At 53.8% G+C, this 12,846-nt stretch overlaps 1 protein-coding gene and 1 long non-coding RNA gene across 4 annotated transcripts in view; one reads left to right on the forward strand and one right to left on the reverse strand.

Moving 5' to 3' along the window:
- LOC309668086 overlaps positions 1-12,846 on the forward strand; it is a 217,791-nt gene that overhangs the window by 148,280 nt on the left and 56,665 nt on the right. The window lies entirely within an intron of this gene.
- MEN1 (menin 1) lies at positions 534-6,678 on the reverse strand. 3 transcript variants are annotated; one of them, XM_082477372.1, is made up of 10 exons: positions 6,536-6,678; positions 5,677-6,137; positions 4,487-4,695; positions 4,169-4,297; positions 3,842-3,882; positions 3,679-3,766; positions 2,980-3,116; positions 2,423-2,558; positions 1,807-1,971; positions 534-1,585 (listed from the first exon to the last, which is right to left on the reverse strand). In XM_082477372.1, coding segments are annotated over exons 1-10 (1,851 nt in total). In that variant the 5' UTR covers positions 6,538-6,678; the 3' UTR covers positions 534-1,102. The 3 variants fall into 3 exon arrangements, with proteins under 3 accessions (XP_082333498.1, XP_082333499.1, XP_082333500.1); XM_082477373.1 differs by having other exon boundaries at positions 6,524-6,633; XM_082477374.1 differs by lacking the exon at positions 6,536-6,678 and adding an exon at positions 6,434-6,454.

Below are 12,846 nucleotides of genomic sequence, written 5' to 3' on the forward strand. Positions count from 1 at the left end.
AGGCCGCGGGGGCGGGGCCGGGGCCCGGGGCGGGGCCAGGCCGGGGATGCCCCGCCGCCCGGCCGGGAGGAGGCGCCCGCGGGACCGGCCCTCGGCGGCTAGGGAAAGTCCCGAGCCCGGGACGAGCTGATGGTGCCGAGGTTCTTCTGCCAGCCACCGGTTCCTCGCGCTCTACAGGTGGGGAGCCCGAAGCCCGGAGGGCCGGAAGGCAGAGGAAAGAGGGGGAGCTCCACTCCCAAATTCCCCGATGAAACACGGACAAGTACTTTTTTTTTTTTTTTTACAAAATGTATTCATCTTCCTTGGAACTGAAAAATAAATCTATGTACAAAACAGGAAGCGATCAGGCTCCCCTCACCCACTCGCAAACCCCTGCAGATTTCCTCCAGAGTCCCCCGAGACGGGATGGACCCCGGGGAGGTTCCCAGAGGTTCGGAAGAGAGGTCTGCTCTGATCTGGGGCCAGTTTGGTCAGGAAGCGGGTGGGGCTCAGGATTCGCAGACGCCGGGAGCGGAGTTTCGTGTCCCGGACTCGCGACAGGGAAGGGAGGAAGCTAGGATTTCCAAGTTCTGGAAGCGTTACTTAGGTTCTTTGCGGTAGGGGGCTTGGATTCCCAAGGAATGGAATTATTGAAGTGCGGAAACGTACTCCTAGGGGCTGAGCGGGGTCCTTGGTTCCCGGGCTGTGGGTGGGACCTGCGCTCCTAGAGTTTAGGGTGAAACAGCCCTATGGGCTGGAAGCAACCCTGAGCCAACACTGGTTAGGCCGAAGGTTGGAGCCTCGGTTCTGAGATGGAGCCTGAGCTTCCCGTAGTTGGACCTTTAAAGATGGGTGAAGGACTCAGGGTAAAGTTTCAATTGGCCGGCTGGGATCCTGGGGGATGGGCTCTATATTCCAGTGACTGGGCAGAGCCCACGATTCGGGTGCTGGGTAGTCTACTCTGGGAACCTGCAGCCTGAGTTCCGGGTAGGGGTGGGGCCTGGAGGCGGGGCCTAGGCCCCTAGGCCAGGGGCGGAGCCTGGGCTCGCTAGGGGGGCTGGGGTGGAGCCTCATCCTGATTGAGGGCGGGCTCCGAGTGGGCCGATACTGAGACCCGGGTACTTCAGAGGCCCTTGCGCTGCCGCTTGAGGAATGAAAGAGTGTAGTCACTAGGTGTAGACACCTTCTGCTTCTTCATCTGCACTTGTGACTGCGCCGTGAGCTGCAGCTTGATGGCGCTCGAATTGATCTTGGTGGCCACAAGCAGCTCCTTCATGCCCTTCATCTTCTCGCTCTGAAAAGTGAGCACCGGACCCTCCGGTGGCGGCGAGGCGGCGGGCGCCAGCGCCGGAGCCGCGCTGCCGCCTTCAGGGCCGCGGGCAGTGCTCGGAACGGTGCCTGGGGGCTTCCGGGGGGGTCCTGGCACCGCACCCTGGCCCGCGCCTGGGCCCTTGTCCAGCGCCGGCTTCTTAGGCGGCGGAGGCTCCTCAGGCTTGGATTCCCGCCGCGGGCCCCGCCGCCGGCCTTCTCGGGCTTCCTCGCCCCACGGCTCTTCTGCCTCGGCCGCCTCTGCCTCTCGGCTCACTATGCGTACCTTCTGCCGCACCTGGGCCGGATTTGGGGGGGGGGGGGCAAGCGGAGGAAGAGGTTGCAGGCCAGTGGGTGGAACCCCAAGACCCGGCCAAGACCATCCTGTCGTGGAGCCTCGGTCTCACTTGCACCCAAAGGGGATGGGAAGATCCCCTTCAGGGCTACAAAGGTTCTGACTCCGCTGTAGCTGCTGTCACCACCTGTCCTCCCCAGCCACCCTGCACAGCTGTCCCTCACCTGTCCCTCAAAACGGCCTAGGGACTGCACAAGGAAGGTGGCCCAGCCCACGTGCAGCACGGGCGTGGGACTGCCCTCTTCCCATTTGCAGATGCCATCGTAGAATCGCAGCAGATGGGCGAAGCACTCTGGGTCCTGGAGGGCAGAACCCTGGCTCTGGGTGCCCTGGGAAAGGGGGAAAGGAGGGCACAGTTCAGACCCCATTACTTACCCCTCATCAGAGGGCACAGGCCAGACCTCTCGCCTGGACAAAGAGCCCTGGCTCTGGCAGATGTGAGCATAGATGGAGAGAATTCTTAGAACCGCCTTCCTTTTATAAAACCAGTCCTTAGCCAGGACTTGGGAGGAGGGAGGAACCATCCCTTACCTCCATCTCACCCCCTCAGCTGAATGAGTGACCCTGACAGAGAAAGAGAGGGGCTTCCACCCCATTTACCTCAACTCCTCAAACCCAAACCCAGGCCCTCAGCTACTGCATAAGAGAACACAGCTATCTGCCTGAGCTGGGCCACCTGTCTCGTGCCATCCCCAGTCCCATGCAGCAGTCCCACGTCCTGTGACTGGGAGCCCTGCTCAGGTGGGAAGGTGTACACAGGCTGGAGGTCCAGCCCTTCACCTGGGTCTGCTCCCCTGGCCGCTCCTCGCCGGCCTCCAACAGGCTGGCAGCCTCCTTCAGCAGGTTGGGGATGACATCATTGGCTACTTCAAAGAACTCCTTGTAGATCTCCTCGTCTTCACGGCAGTAGTTGTAGCTGTGAGAGCAGCAGGGCACTGTGGGGTCTCAGACATGGTGGGTACCCCCAGGGACCTGGCAGGGGCTGGAGCCCCGGTTTCTTTTCCGGGGTCATCCAGGGACTGAGTGAACGGTTGGGGTCCTCAGTCCAAAATGGTGGTGTCTGTCAGCCCAGAGCAAGAGTGAGGAGGGGGGTGGGGAATGCAGGTTCCACAGCTGGATGACAGTGGTTAGAAATTAGGAGGAGGGGAGGGAAGGAAAGGCGTGAAGCGCTCATCAGGGGCCCCTACCTCTTGGGTGATGGTGGCCTTGGCTGCCTGCTGACTGGATGGAGAGGGGATAGGGCTTGGGACCCAGGCCTCCCTCCTGGACGAGGGTGTTTGGAAATTGGGTGGAAGGGGAAGAAAGGCCAGGCTGGGGCCCCGTGGGGGGATCCTCACTCCTGGATGACAGTAGCCGTGTCGGCCCAGGCCTGCAGGGCTTCACGCACATTGCGGTTGCGACAATGGTAGCCAGCCAGGTACATGTAGGGGTAGATGTGCTCATCCCGGTAGTAGGTCTTGGCTGAGGCAATGCCCTGGGGATAGAGCAGAGGGGCCTCAGGGAGACAGCTCCCAGCTGCCCCAGGTGGCACAAATGTCCCATTGGATCACACCCAGGAGGAGCAATAGGAAGATCCCAGAGAGTCTCATCTCCCACGTGACCTCACCCCGGGCCATCCTCTCTACCAGGTGTTCCTCCCTGGGTCTGTAGGTCTGCATTGGGCTGGCCTTCCAAGCCCAGCCCAATGTCCCTCCTACCCGCAGCCCCACCAAGTTAACACCCCCGCCTCAGTGCTCTCACAGTGTCTGACCTCCATTATACTCCAAGAAGGACAATGATAGGCAATAGAAAAGGTAGGGCCGAGGGGACAAATCCGGGACCTACCACTCCCAGGCAGGGAACCCAGAACACTCCTCAGACAGCCCTGACTGCCCTGAATATGCACACGGTAAATACAAAATGGGGACTGGATGGGCGGTACCCCCCAATACACACAAAGTTCTTCTTGCCTCACCTGCCCCCTCCCAGTCCCCAGATAGAAGGGAACCCCAGCCATCGTTGCACCTCCCTTCTGTACCCTCCTGAGATGTCCCCACCTTGTGGTAGAGGGTGAGTGGGTCCGGCCGGCCAGGGGTAGGCTCCAGCTCCTCCAGATCTGCCAGGTTCCCCAGCGCCATAGGGTACCTGGGAAAGGCTCATGAGTCCAAGCTGCCCCCCAGCCCACCCCGAAGCCCAGCCTGGCCACTTCCCTCTACTGACCTTTCCAGATGTCCCAGGTCATAGAGCAGCCAGAGCAGCTTCTAGGGGCCAAAGGAGAGAAGTGTGAGCTGGCGGGAGAGAGGGGGGTCCTCAGTCTACCAGGCAGACGGAGGTCCAGCACCAGTAGGGACCTCCCACCAGGTGGGAAAAGCCAGAATTCAGAACTAGCCCCTTATTGAAGTCAAAGCGCTTTCATGTCTCAATTCTCCCCTCCCAAGAGCCCCAGGAAAGTCCAGGCCAGGAATGATTCACCCACATTACGGAAGGGGGAGCTGAAGCTCAGGAAGGGAAACCGCCCGGGCCCAGGGTCCCACAGGCACCCCTCACCTGCTGCAGCTGCAGCAGCTCCAGGGAGTCAGTGTGCAGGTCAATGGAAGGGTTGATGGCACACACCATAAATGCCACCTCCATCTTGCGGTCACAGCGCATGTATGATCCTTTCAGGTACAGCCAGCTCTTGGGAGAGGACAAGACCAGATGTCTCACGATGGCCTACCTGTGCCTGCTCTAGGGAATGACAGCCAGGAAGGGGACCCTCCCCTTCCTGACATATGTAGGTGGTGATAGGAAGAGGGGAGCATGGCCCAAGAAAGCAGAGCTCCTTGGGTGGCTTGGGCTAGGAGAGTATGGGGAGGGGTGCAGTACCCGCTCAGCCACACCCGCGTTGACTGTCTGGCCTCTGCGGTCCTCGTTGCCCTTGCCATGCCAGGTGACCTCAGCTGTTTGTTCTCCATTGGGCCCAAACACTACCCAGGCATGGTCCTCAGACAAGGCCAGGTGGACATCCCGGAGACCCAGAGCCTGGCAGGCCCCCACCACGGCAAAGGCCACACCAGAGCTGTCCAGTTTGGTGCCTGTGGAAGGGAAAGTAATGAAAGAGGGTCCTCTGAGCTCTGGCCTGGGGGAAGGGACCAGGTAGTGATGGGCCATGCACCCTCCCACACTCACCTCCAAGCCTGTGCTCAAACCTCAGGCACTCCTGCCCGTCTTCCCTCTATCCCTTTCCTCCTACGTGTTCAGAGACTCTCCCTCCCCCTTTACGTTCCCCATCCTCAACAGGAGACCTTGGATCTTTTGTAGTTCCACCCAGCTTTTGACCCTGTCTCTTCTCTTTCTCTGCAACTGTATTATATATTTCTGCTAATTAAAGAATTTCCTCGTTTTATTGTACCTATTAGGTTATAACCGGGGACGGCAAAAACAGGACACTAGCCAACACTCTTTTTACACACCCACTGGCAGACACTCCCAGTTTCTCTCTGTATTCTTTTCCTGCTAAGCTCAGAAGCAGCCTCAGATTCCTTCTCAATATGGCACTCCAGGACCTGACTGCCAGTCAACTGGGCTTGGATCAAAGAGGAAAGCTCTTTGCAAGCCCTGAGCCTTCAGTTTCTTGAGGTGAAGCCCTGGTCTGTTCACTTTCAAAACATGTTCATAGATATTTCATGGAATTGGCTCAAATGTAGCCCGATTTTGGCTCCTCACTCCCTAAATCTGCTGCTGCCCTCTGTGCCTCAGGCTGGGCTGCAGGACTCCTGTAGCTGCTCAATGGCAGGGAGGGGGGTGCTGAGGGGGCAGAGGGTGGGCTAATGGATTTGGAGTCAAGTGACTGGGGTCCAGTCCCAGCCTTGCCATTCTGTGTGACTTTAGAAGATCACTTTCCCTCTCTGGGCTTCAGTTTCCCTAGCTGCAAAGGGGGACATAACACTTGCTCCACCTCACAAGGCTTACAGGTCTCAAAAGGGCTCTGTAAACCACACAGTGTTGTGAAAAAGTGGGCCAAGGTTCACACGTGAGACAGGATTCTCGCCCCTTGCCACCTGTCGGGCTCCAACCTGTGATGAAGCTGAAGAGGGACTGGATGTGGGCCCGATCCTTGAAGTAGGAGCGGCTGAGGCTGTTCCAGATGACATCGGAGACCTTCTTTACCAGCTCGCGGCTGGAGACGCCCCCCTCTCGCGGGTAGAGAGACAGGTCGACGGCGCCGCGGATCTGGGCGGTGAAGCGGGCATAGAGCGCGGCGATGATGGACAGGTCCGCCACGGGGAAGTAGGTGAGGCCGCCAGGAGGGTCGGGCGCAGGGCTGGGCTGAAAAGTGAGCTCGGGCACGTTGGTGGGGATGACGCGGTTGACAGCTAGGAAGTGCTCCACGAAGCCCAGTACCAAGGATAGGAGCACCAGGTCCGGCTCCTCTCGGCCCAGCTCGGCAGCGAACAGGCGCACCACGTCGTCGATGGAGCGCAGCGGGAACAGCGTCTTCTGGGCGGCCTTCAGCCCCATGGCGGCGGGCCTCGGCCTGCGGGCAAGCGTGGGGAGGGAGGGTCGGGTGGGCACGGCCCAGGAGTCCCCTTCCCAGGCTCGACTAGCTTTCCACACCCCCCCTACACACTCACAGACACAATCCCTTGTTTCCCCGCCCCTTCACGCTCCGCTCATCTGCTCCCCCTCTTTCGTCGAAGAGACCCCTCAGCCGAGGCTGCGGGGCCTTCTTGTCCCCCACAACCCCAGGAGACCCGGCCCCGATGGGGGTGCGCCCCTAGGACCCCACTGAGGACTCCCAATGGCCGCCCCGCCCCCTCTCTGCGCCCATACCCCCAGGGCCCTAGAGTCCGCCGGAAGGCGCCCCTAGGCCAGGCCCCCCAAGTCCCAAGGAGAGTCCTGGCCTCGGTCCCCCGCGCCCACCTCCGCGCTTACATCCCACACAAGGCACAGCGGCGCCCGCCGCCTGGAGCCTGCTGGGAAATGGAGTTCCGCCCCCTCGGACCGCACTGCCTGCCGGGAAGTGGAGTCCGGGGCCCGCCCCTGTCCCTGCCAAGTCTTGAAATGGTGGCTGGGCCGGCCAGTCCGCGGTGGCTTATGGGAGTAGTAGTCCCGCTGCTCTGGGCGCTGCAGAACCCAGAGGTAGATGAGGAGCGGAGGCTGCGCCACCTTCCTGAGGTCCTCAGGGATTGGTCATTCCATTTCACGCAGACCCAGGTAGGCAGGGGAACCGCAGTGCATTCTGGGAGTTGTAGTCCGGAGAGTGAGCAGGCATCCTCAGCACTTGCTGAGCTTCTGTAGGTTATCACGTGTCGGCAAGATGTGATGAAAACGGGTACTTTTAAACACTGCTGGAGTACTGTAAACGTGTTCAGCCATTGTAGTTGGATATTTATCGGTGCCCATTAACACGTAAATGTGCCTACTCTATGTCTAGTTTTCTGTCCATGAGAAAATCTAACACGTGTGCAAAGAGGAACATCTAAAGAACCATTGTAGTTATTTGTATACAAGAAGAGTAAAGTAGCTCTATGCATCCTAAAATGGATCTTCAGGGCAAATTGTAGAGGGGAAAAAGCTACAGAGCGATATGTATGATAGGGTAGTATTTATATTATCATTTTAAAACTTCAAAACAATACTAAATTTCTACAGAATCATTCATTCACTTATTCATTTAACAAACAGATTTTTGGTGCCCATAATGGGCCAAGCACTCAATCCCAGGCACTGGCTATGTAGCAGTGAATAAAAGAGATAAAATTCCTGCCCTACTTCACCTCTGTGGGTTTTTTCCAGAAAAACCCATAAGTCTAGCCTATTCATGAGAAAACATCCAGCAAACCCAAACTGAGGGACTTTCAGACTGCTCATACCTGACAGTTCCCCTCAAAAGTGTCAAGGTCATGAAAGACAAGGAAAGACTGAGAAACTGTTGCAGATTAGAAGACACTAAGGAGGCAGGACCACTAAATGCAACGTGGTGTTCTGGGTTGAATCCTGGACCAGAAAAAAAGGACATTAGTGGAAAAACTGGTGAATAGGGTGGCTGACTGTCCCAGCTTGCCCAAGTCTGAGGGGACTTCAGGGGAACGGGACTTTCAGTTTTAAAACTAAACCAGTCAAGTCTTGGGCAACTGTGAGCCCTACTTATGAAATTCAAATAAAACCTGTAGCTTCGTTTATAGTTTTCATCAGTAAGTTTTAATAAATGTACCATGTTGTGTAAGATGTTAACATTAGGGGAAATTGAGTGAGGGGTATATGGAAATGAGATCACCAAGGACTGAGTTCTAGGATACCCCTTCATGTAGAGGTTGGGAGACCAGGAGGAACCAGAAAAGGATTCTGAGAGGGATCAGCCAGAGAGATAGGAGGAAAACCAGATGGGCATCTGGTTCAGAAGACCAAGGCAGAGGGGTGATCAACAGTGTCGGGTGCTGCCCACAGGTCAGCAAGCTGAGCACCAAGGACTGACTGCATTTAGCTCTGTGAGAACCCCTGGTGACCACCTTAGGAGCAGTTTGAGACCAAAAGCCAAGAGTTCTTGGGCTCAAGAAAAATGAGAGGAAAGAAATTGGAGACAGTGATAATACACAACTCTTTCAGTGAGCTTTGCAGCAAAGGGAAGGAAAAAAATCAAGATGGCAGCTGGAGGGGGAAGAGGGTCAAAGGAAGTCATGGTGTTGTGGCTGTTGTTTAATAGGAGAGAATGCAGGACTGATGACCTTGAACGAGTAGAGAGGATGGGAGTTCCTGAGTGACAGGCTTGTACTTTGCTAGGAGCGTGAACACAGTCTAGCCATAATAATTGGAGAGAAGGGGACTTCCCTGGTGGTGCAGGGGTTAAGAATCCACCTGCCAATACAGGGGACACAGGTTCGATCCCTAGTCCGGGAAGATCCCACATGCCGCGGAGCAACTAAGCCCGTGCACCACAACTACTGAGCCTGTGCTCTAGAGTCCACGAGCCACAACTGCTGAGCCTGTGTGCCACAACTACTGAAGCCCGCGCACGTAGAGCCTGTTCTCCACAACAAGAGAAGCCACCGCAATGAGGAGCCCATGCCCCACGACGAAGAGTAGCCCCCGCTCGCAACAACTAGAGAAAGCCCGCGCAGCAACGAAGACATAACGCAGCCCAAAAAAATAAAGTTTAAAAATAATAATAATAATTGGAGAGAAGGCAGAATACATGGGTACTTTCATTTTCTCAATGAAATAGGAAGCCCAGTTGGTCTCCTTCCCAAATGCCACCTTCTCAATGAGGCTGACCCAGACCTGACCAGCCTACTTAAAATCACACTCTCCAACCCAAATTCCTCTTTCAGTCCCTCCACCCCACTCCACTTTTTTTTTTTTTTTTTTCTTTCTAAAGCATTAACACCTTCTAGAACAGGGATTCTCAACCTAGGCACTATTGACATTTGGGGCTGGATAATTCTTTGTAGTTGGGGGCTGTTTTGTGCCCTGTAGGATGCTTGGCAGCAACCCTGGCTTCTACCCCTTCTAGATGCCCCTCCCCCTGTTGTGACAATAGAAATGTCTCCGGACATTGCCAAATGTCCCTGGGGGGCAAAATTGCTCCCGGTTGAGAACCACTATTCCAGCCTCTAATATAATTTACTTATTTGTCTATTATTTCTCTCCTACCATCAAAATATAAGCTCCACGAGGACAGGGAATGTGTCTGTTTTGTTCACTGACGTGTTCCATGTGCCTAGAATAGTGTCCCGCACATAACTGATGTTCAACAATTATGTGCTGAGTAAATGAACAAATACATTCATACAAAGGAGTGATTACAACAATTGACTGGAATTTAGGCTGTTTGAGGGAGGAACGTAAGGACATAAGAGGGATGAGGGGCTGCAAAAGCGTGGCAAAATCAATGGATTGTAGGTTCCAATGGGGTCAAAAGTTTATTGGAGTTGGGGTGCTAAAGAGAGCTGGAAAGATAGGGGTGTTGAATAGAGAGTAGGATGCTTGGGATTGAGATTATAGGGAGACGGTTGCTGTCATTATTGGCAGTGAAAAGATTTAGGGGACTTCTGTGGCAGTCCAGTGGTTAGGATTCCACGCTTTCACTACCGAGGGCCAGGGTTCAATCCCTGGTTGGGGAACTAAAATCCCACAAGCCAGGCAGCTCGGCCAAAAATAAAGATTTAGATCAGTGCTTCCGGTAGAAACCTAACATGAGCTGCATATGTAATTTTAAAATTTCTAGTAGCTACATTAAAAAAAGTAAAAGATACAAGTGAGATTAATTTTAATAATATATATCCAAAACGTTATTTCAACTTGTAATCAATATAAAAATTATTAATGATAACATTTTTTCCCACACTAAGTCTTTGAAATCTGGTATGTATTTTTTTTTTTTTTTGGCTGTGTTGGGTCTTCGTTACTGCCCCAGGGCTTTCTCTAGTTGCAGGGGCTACTCTTCATTGCGGTGCACAGGCTTCTTACTGCGGTGGCTTCTCTTGTTGGGGAGCACGGGCTCTAGGCGCGTGGGCTTCAGTAGTTGTGGCTTGCGGCCTCTAGAGCGCAGGCTCAGTAGTTGTGGCGCATGGGCTTAGTTGCTCCTCAGCATGTGGGATCGTCCCAGACCAGGGATCGAACCCGTGTCCCCTGCATTGGCAGGCAGATTCTTTTTTTTTTTTTTAAAGGTTTCTTTACAATTTTTTTTTTTTAATTTATTTATTTATGGCTGTGTTGGGTCTTTGTTTCTGTACGATGGCTTTCTCTAGTTGCGGCAAGTGGAGGCCACTCTTCATCGCGGTGCGCGGGCCTCTCATTATCGCGGCCTCTCTTGTTGCGGAGCACAGGCTCCAGACGCGCAGGCTCAGCAATTGTGGCTCACGGGCCTAGTTGCTCCGCGGCATGTGGGATCTTCCCAGACCAGGGCTCGAACCCGTGTCCCCTGCACTGGCAGGCAGATTCTCAACCACTGCGCCACCAGGGAAGCCCCAGGCAGATTCTTAACCACTGCGCCACGAGGGAAGTCCCTGGTATGTGTTTTATACTCACAGCACATGCCAATTCAGACTAGTCACATTTCTTTTTTTTTTTTTACTTCCCTGACCGTTGATCGAACCTGTGCCCCCTGCAATGGAAGCGCAGAGTCTTAACCACTGGACCACCAAGGAAGTCCCCAGACTAGTCTCATTTCAAGTGCTCAGTGGCCACACGTGACCAGTGGCTCCCATATAGGACAGTGCGGCTCTCCAGTATAGCTATGGGAGTGAGTGACTGGGATGAGATGGAAGGCAAGATCATGGGAGAAGATGGGTTCAAGGAACTGAGAGGCCTGGCAGCTGGATCATCCTCATGTATATCAAAGTCTCTAAGAATTAAAATAGGAATAGGATGGAGAGAGTGACAGCAAGCCAGGAGCCAGAATTATCAAGAAATGAGCCATGCATGGGTTAGGAGATATCTGAAGCAAAGTGGGTGGTATACGCTAATAACTTGAGCTTAAACCCAAGTATTTGAAAGGAGGAGGGAGGCGGATGTCTATCAGTGGTCATGGGGGAGGACCCCCTACCCCACCTCCAGGCCCAGTGGTGCGAGGGGTGTAGAAAGCCTGTGGGACATGGGGCAGCGAGCAACCGTGATCCCAGGGAGGGCAAAGTTTCTGACAGAGCAGGAGGGTTAAGGACCATTTGCAGACATGGGAGATTTTGCTGGAGATGGACCATCAGCTCTAGAGCGCATGGTGAACAGCTACCAGGAGCTGAAGGTGGACATGGGATCAGCTAAAGGGATGGCCAGAGCCATGGAGAACCTAGAGGCTTCAGTCCCTGCAGTGAAACTGAGCAACAGGGACAAAGAGTAGGACCGGTTCTGATTGTCTTGAGGCAGGGGTAGGGTGGTGGGCCGGCTGTGAGTGTGAGAGCACGGAGAGCAGGGCTTCCTGCCAAGGGTAGGAAGGGTTCTGAGGCTCCAACTTGATTCCCATTGATGGAGGCAAGGAGGCTGGAGGAGGGTGGTCCGTCTTGATGCCTGCCAGTAACATGTATGGGCATATATGGAACACTGACATAACTTTATGAGAGGAGGGCAGGGATTCAAAATGGGAATTCAGCCTCTAATTTACCAAAAAAAAAAAAAAAAGTGTATCATTGTAATTAAAATTAATTTAAAATAGCATCTGCTATGTAATATCTTGACAAAAATATTAAATCTGACTTTAATGAGGAAACAATCAGGACAAATGCAAATTGCGGGTTATTCTACACTCTGCGCTTCCACTGCAGGAGAAGAGGGTTCGATCACTGGTCAGGGCAGTAGGATCCCATGTGCTGTGTGGTACGGCCGAAAAAAAAAAAAAAAAGTTAATATCATGAAAGATGGCCCAAAAAGGTGGGAGGAGAAAGTTGTTGTAGATTAAAGGAGATTCAAGAGACACAAGAACCAAATGCAACATGTGATCTAGAATTGGATGCTCAATTTTTTTTTTTTTTAATGCTACAGAGAACATTTTTGACACAATTATATCAGAAACTGGGTGGCTTAAACAGAAATGTATCATTTCACAGTTCTGGAGGCTGGAAGTCCAAGATCAAAATGTCAGCAGGATTTGTTACTCCTGAGAGCTGTGAGAGAATCTATTCCAGGCTTCTCTCCTAGCTGCTAGCGGTTTGTTGGTAAATCTATGGCATTCCTTGGCTTGTAGAAGCATCACCCTGATCTCTGCCTTCATCATCACAGGGTGTTCTCCCTGTGTGTGTGAGTGTGTGTCTGTGTCCAAATTTCCCCTTCTTTTTTTTTTTTTTCTCTTTTTTTAAAAATAAATTTATTTATTTATTATTTATTTATTTATGGCTGCGTTGGGTCTTCGTTGCTGCACGCAGGCTCTAGTTGCGGCGAGCGGGGGCTGCTCTTCATTGCGGTGCGCGGGCTTCTCATTGCAGTGGCTCCTCTTGTTGCAGAGCACGGGCTCTAGGCACACAGGCTTCAGTAGTTGCAACATGTGGGCTCAGTAGTTGTGGCTCGCGGGCTCTAGAGCACAGGCTCAGTGGTTGTGGCGCACGGGCTTAGTTGCTCCGTGGCATGTGGGATCTTCCTGGACCAGGGCTCGAACCCGTGTCCCCTGCACTGGCAGGCGGATTCTTAACCACTGCGCCACCAGGGAAGCCCCAAATTTCCCCTTTTTTAAAGGACACCAGTCATATTGGACTAGGGCCCACCCTAATGACCTCATCTTAACTACTTACATCTGCAATGACTCTAGTTCCAAATAA

The sequence above is a fragment of the Balaenoptera physalus genome (genome assembly GCF_965194825.1).
Source record: "Balaenoptera physalus genome assembly, chromosome: 10".
In the NCBI taxonomy this organism is placed as follows: domain Eukaryota; kingdom Metazoa; phylum Chordata; class Mammalia; order Artiodactyla; family Balaenopteridae; genus Balaenoptera; species Balaenoptera physalus.

Bases quoted from the DNA above. Each gene is read 5' to 3' on its own strand.
- MEN1 (XM_082477372.1), bottom strand. The intron at 3,883-4,168 runs GTGAGGGGTGCC...TTTGGCCCCTAG, and splicing joins AGCTGCTGCAGCTGCAGCAG to AAGCTGCTCTGGCTGCTCTA. The intron at 1,586-1,806 runs GTGAGGGACAGC...AATCCGGCCCAG, and splicing joins TAGGCCGTTTTGAGGGACAG to GTGCGGCAGAAGGTACGCAT.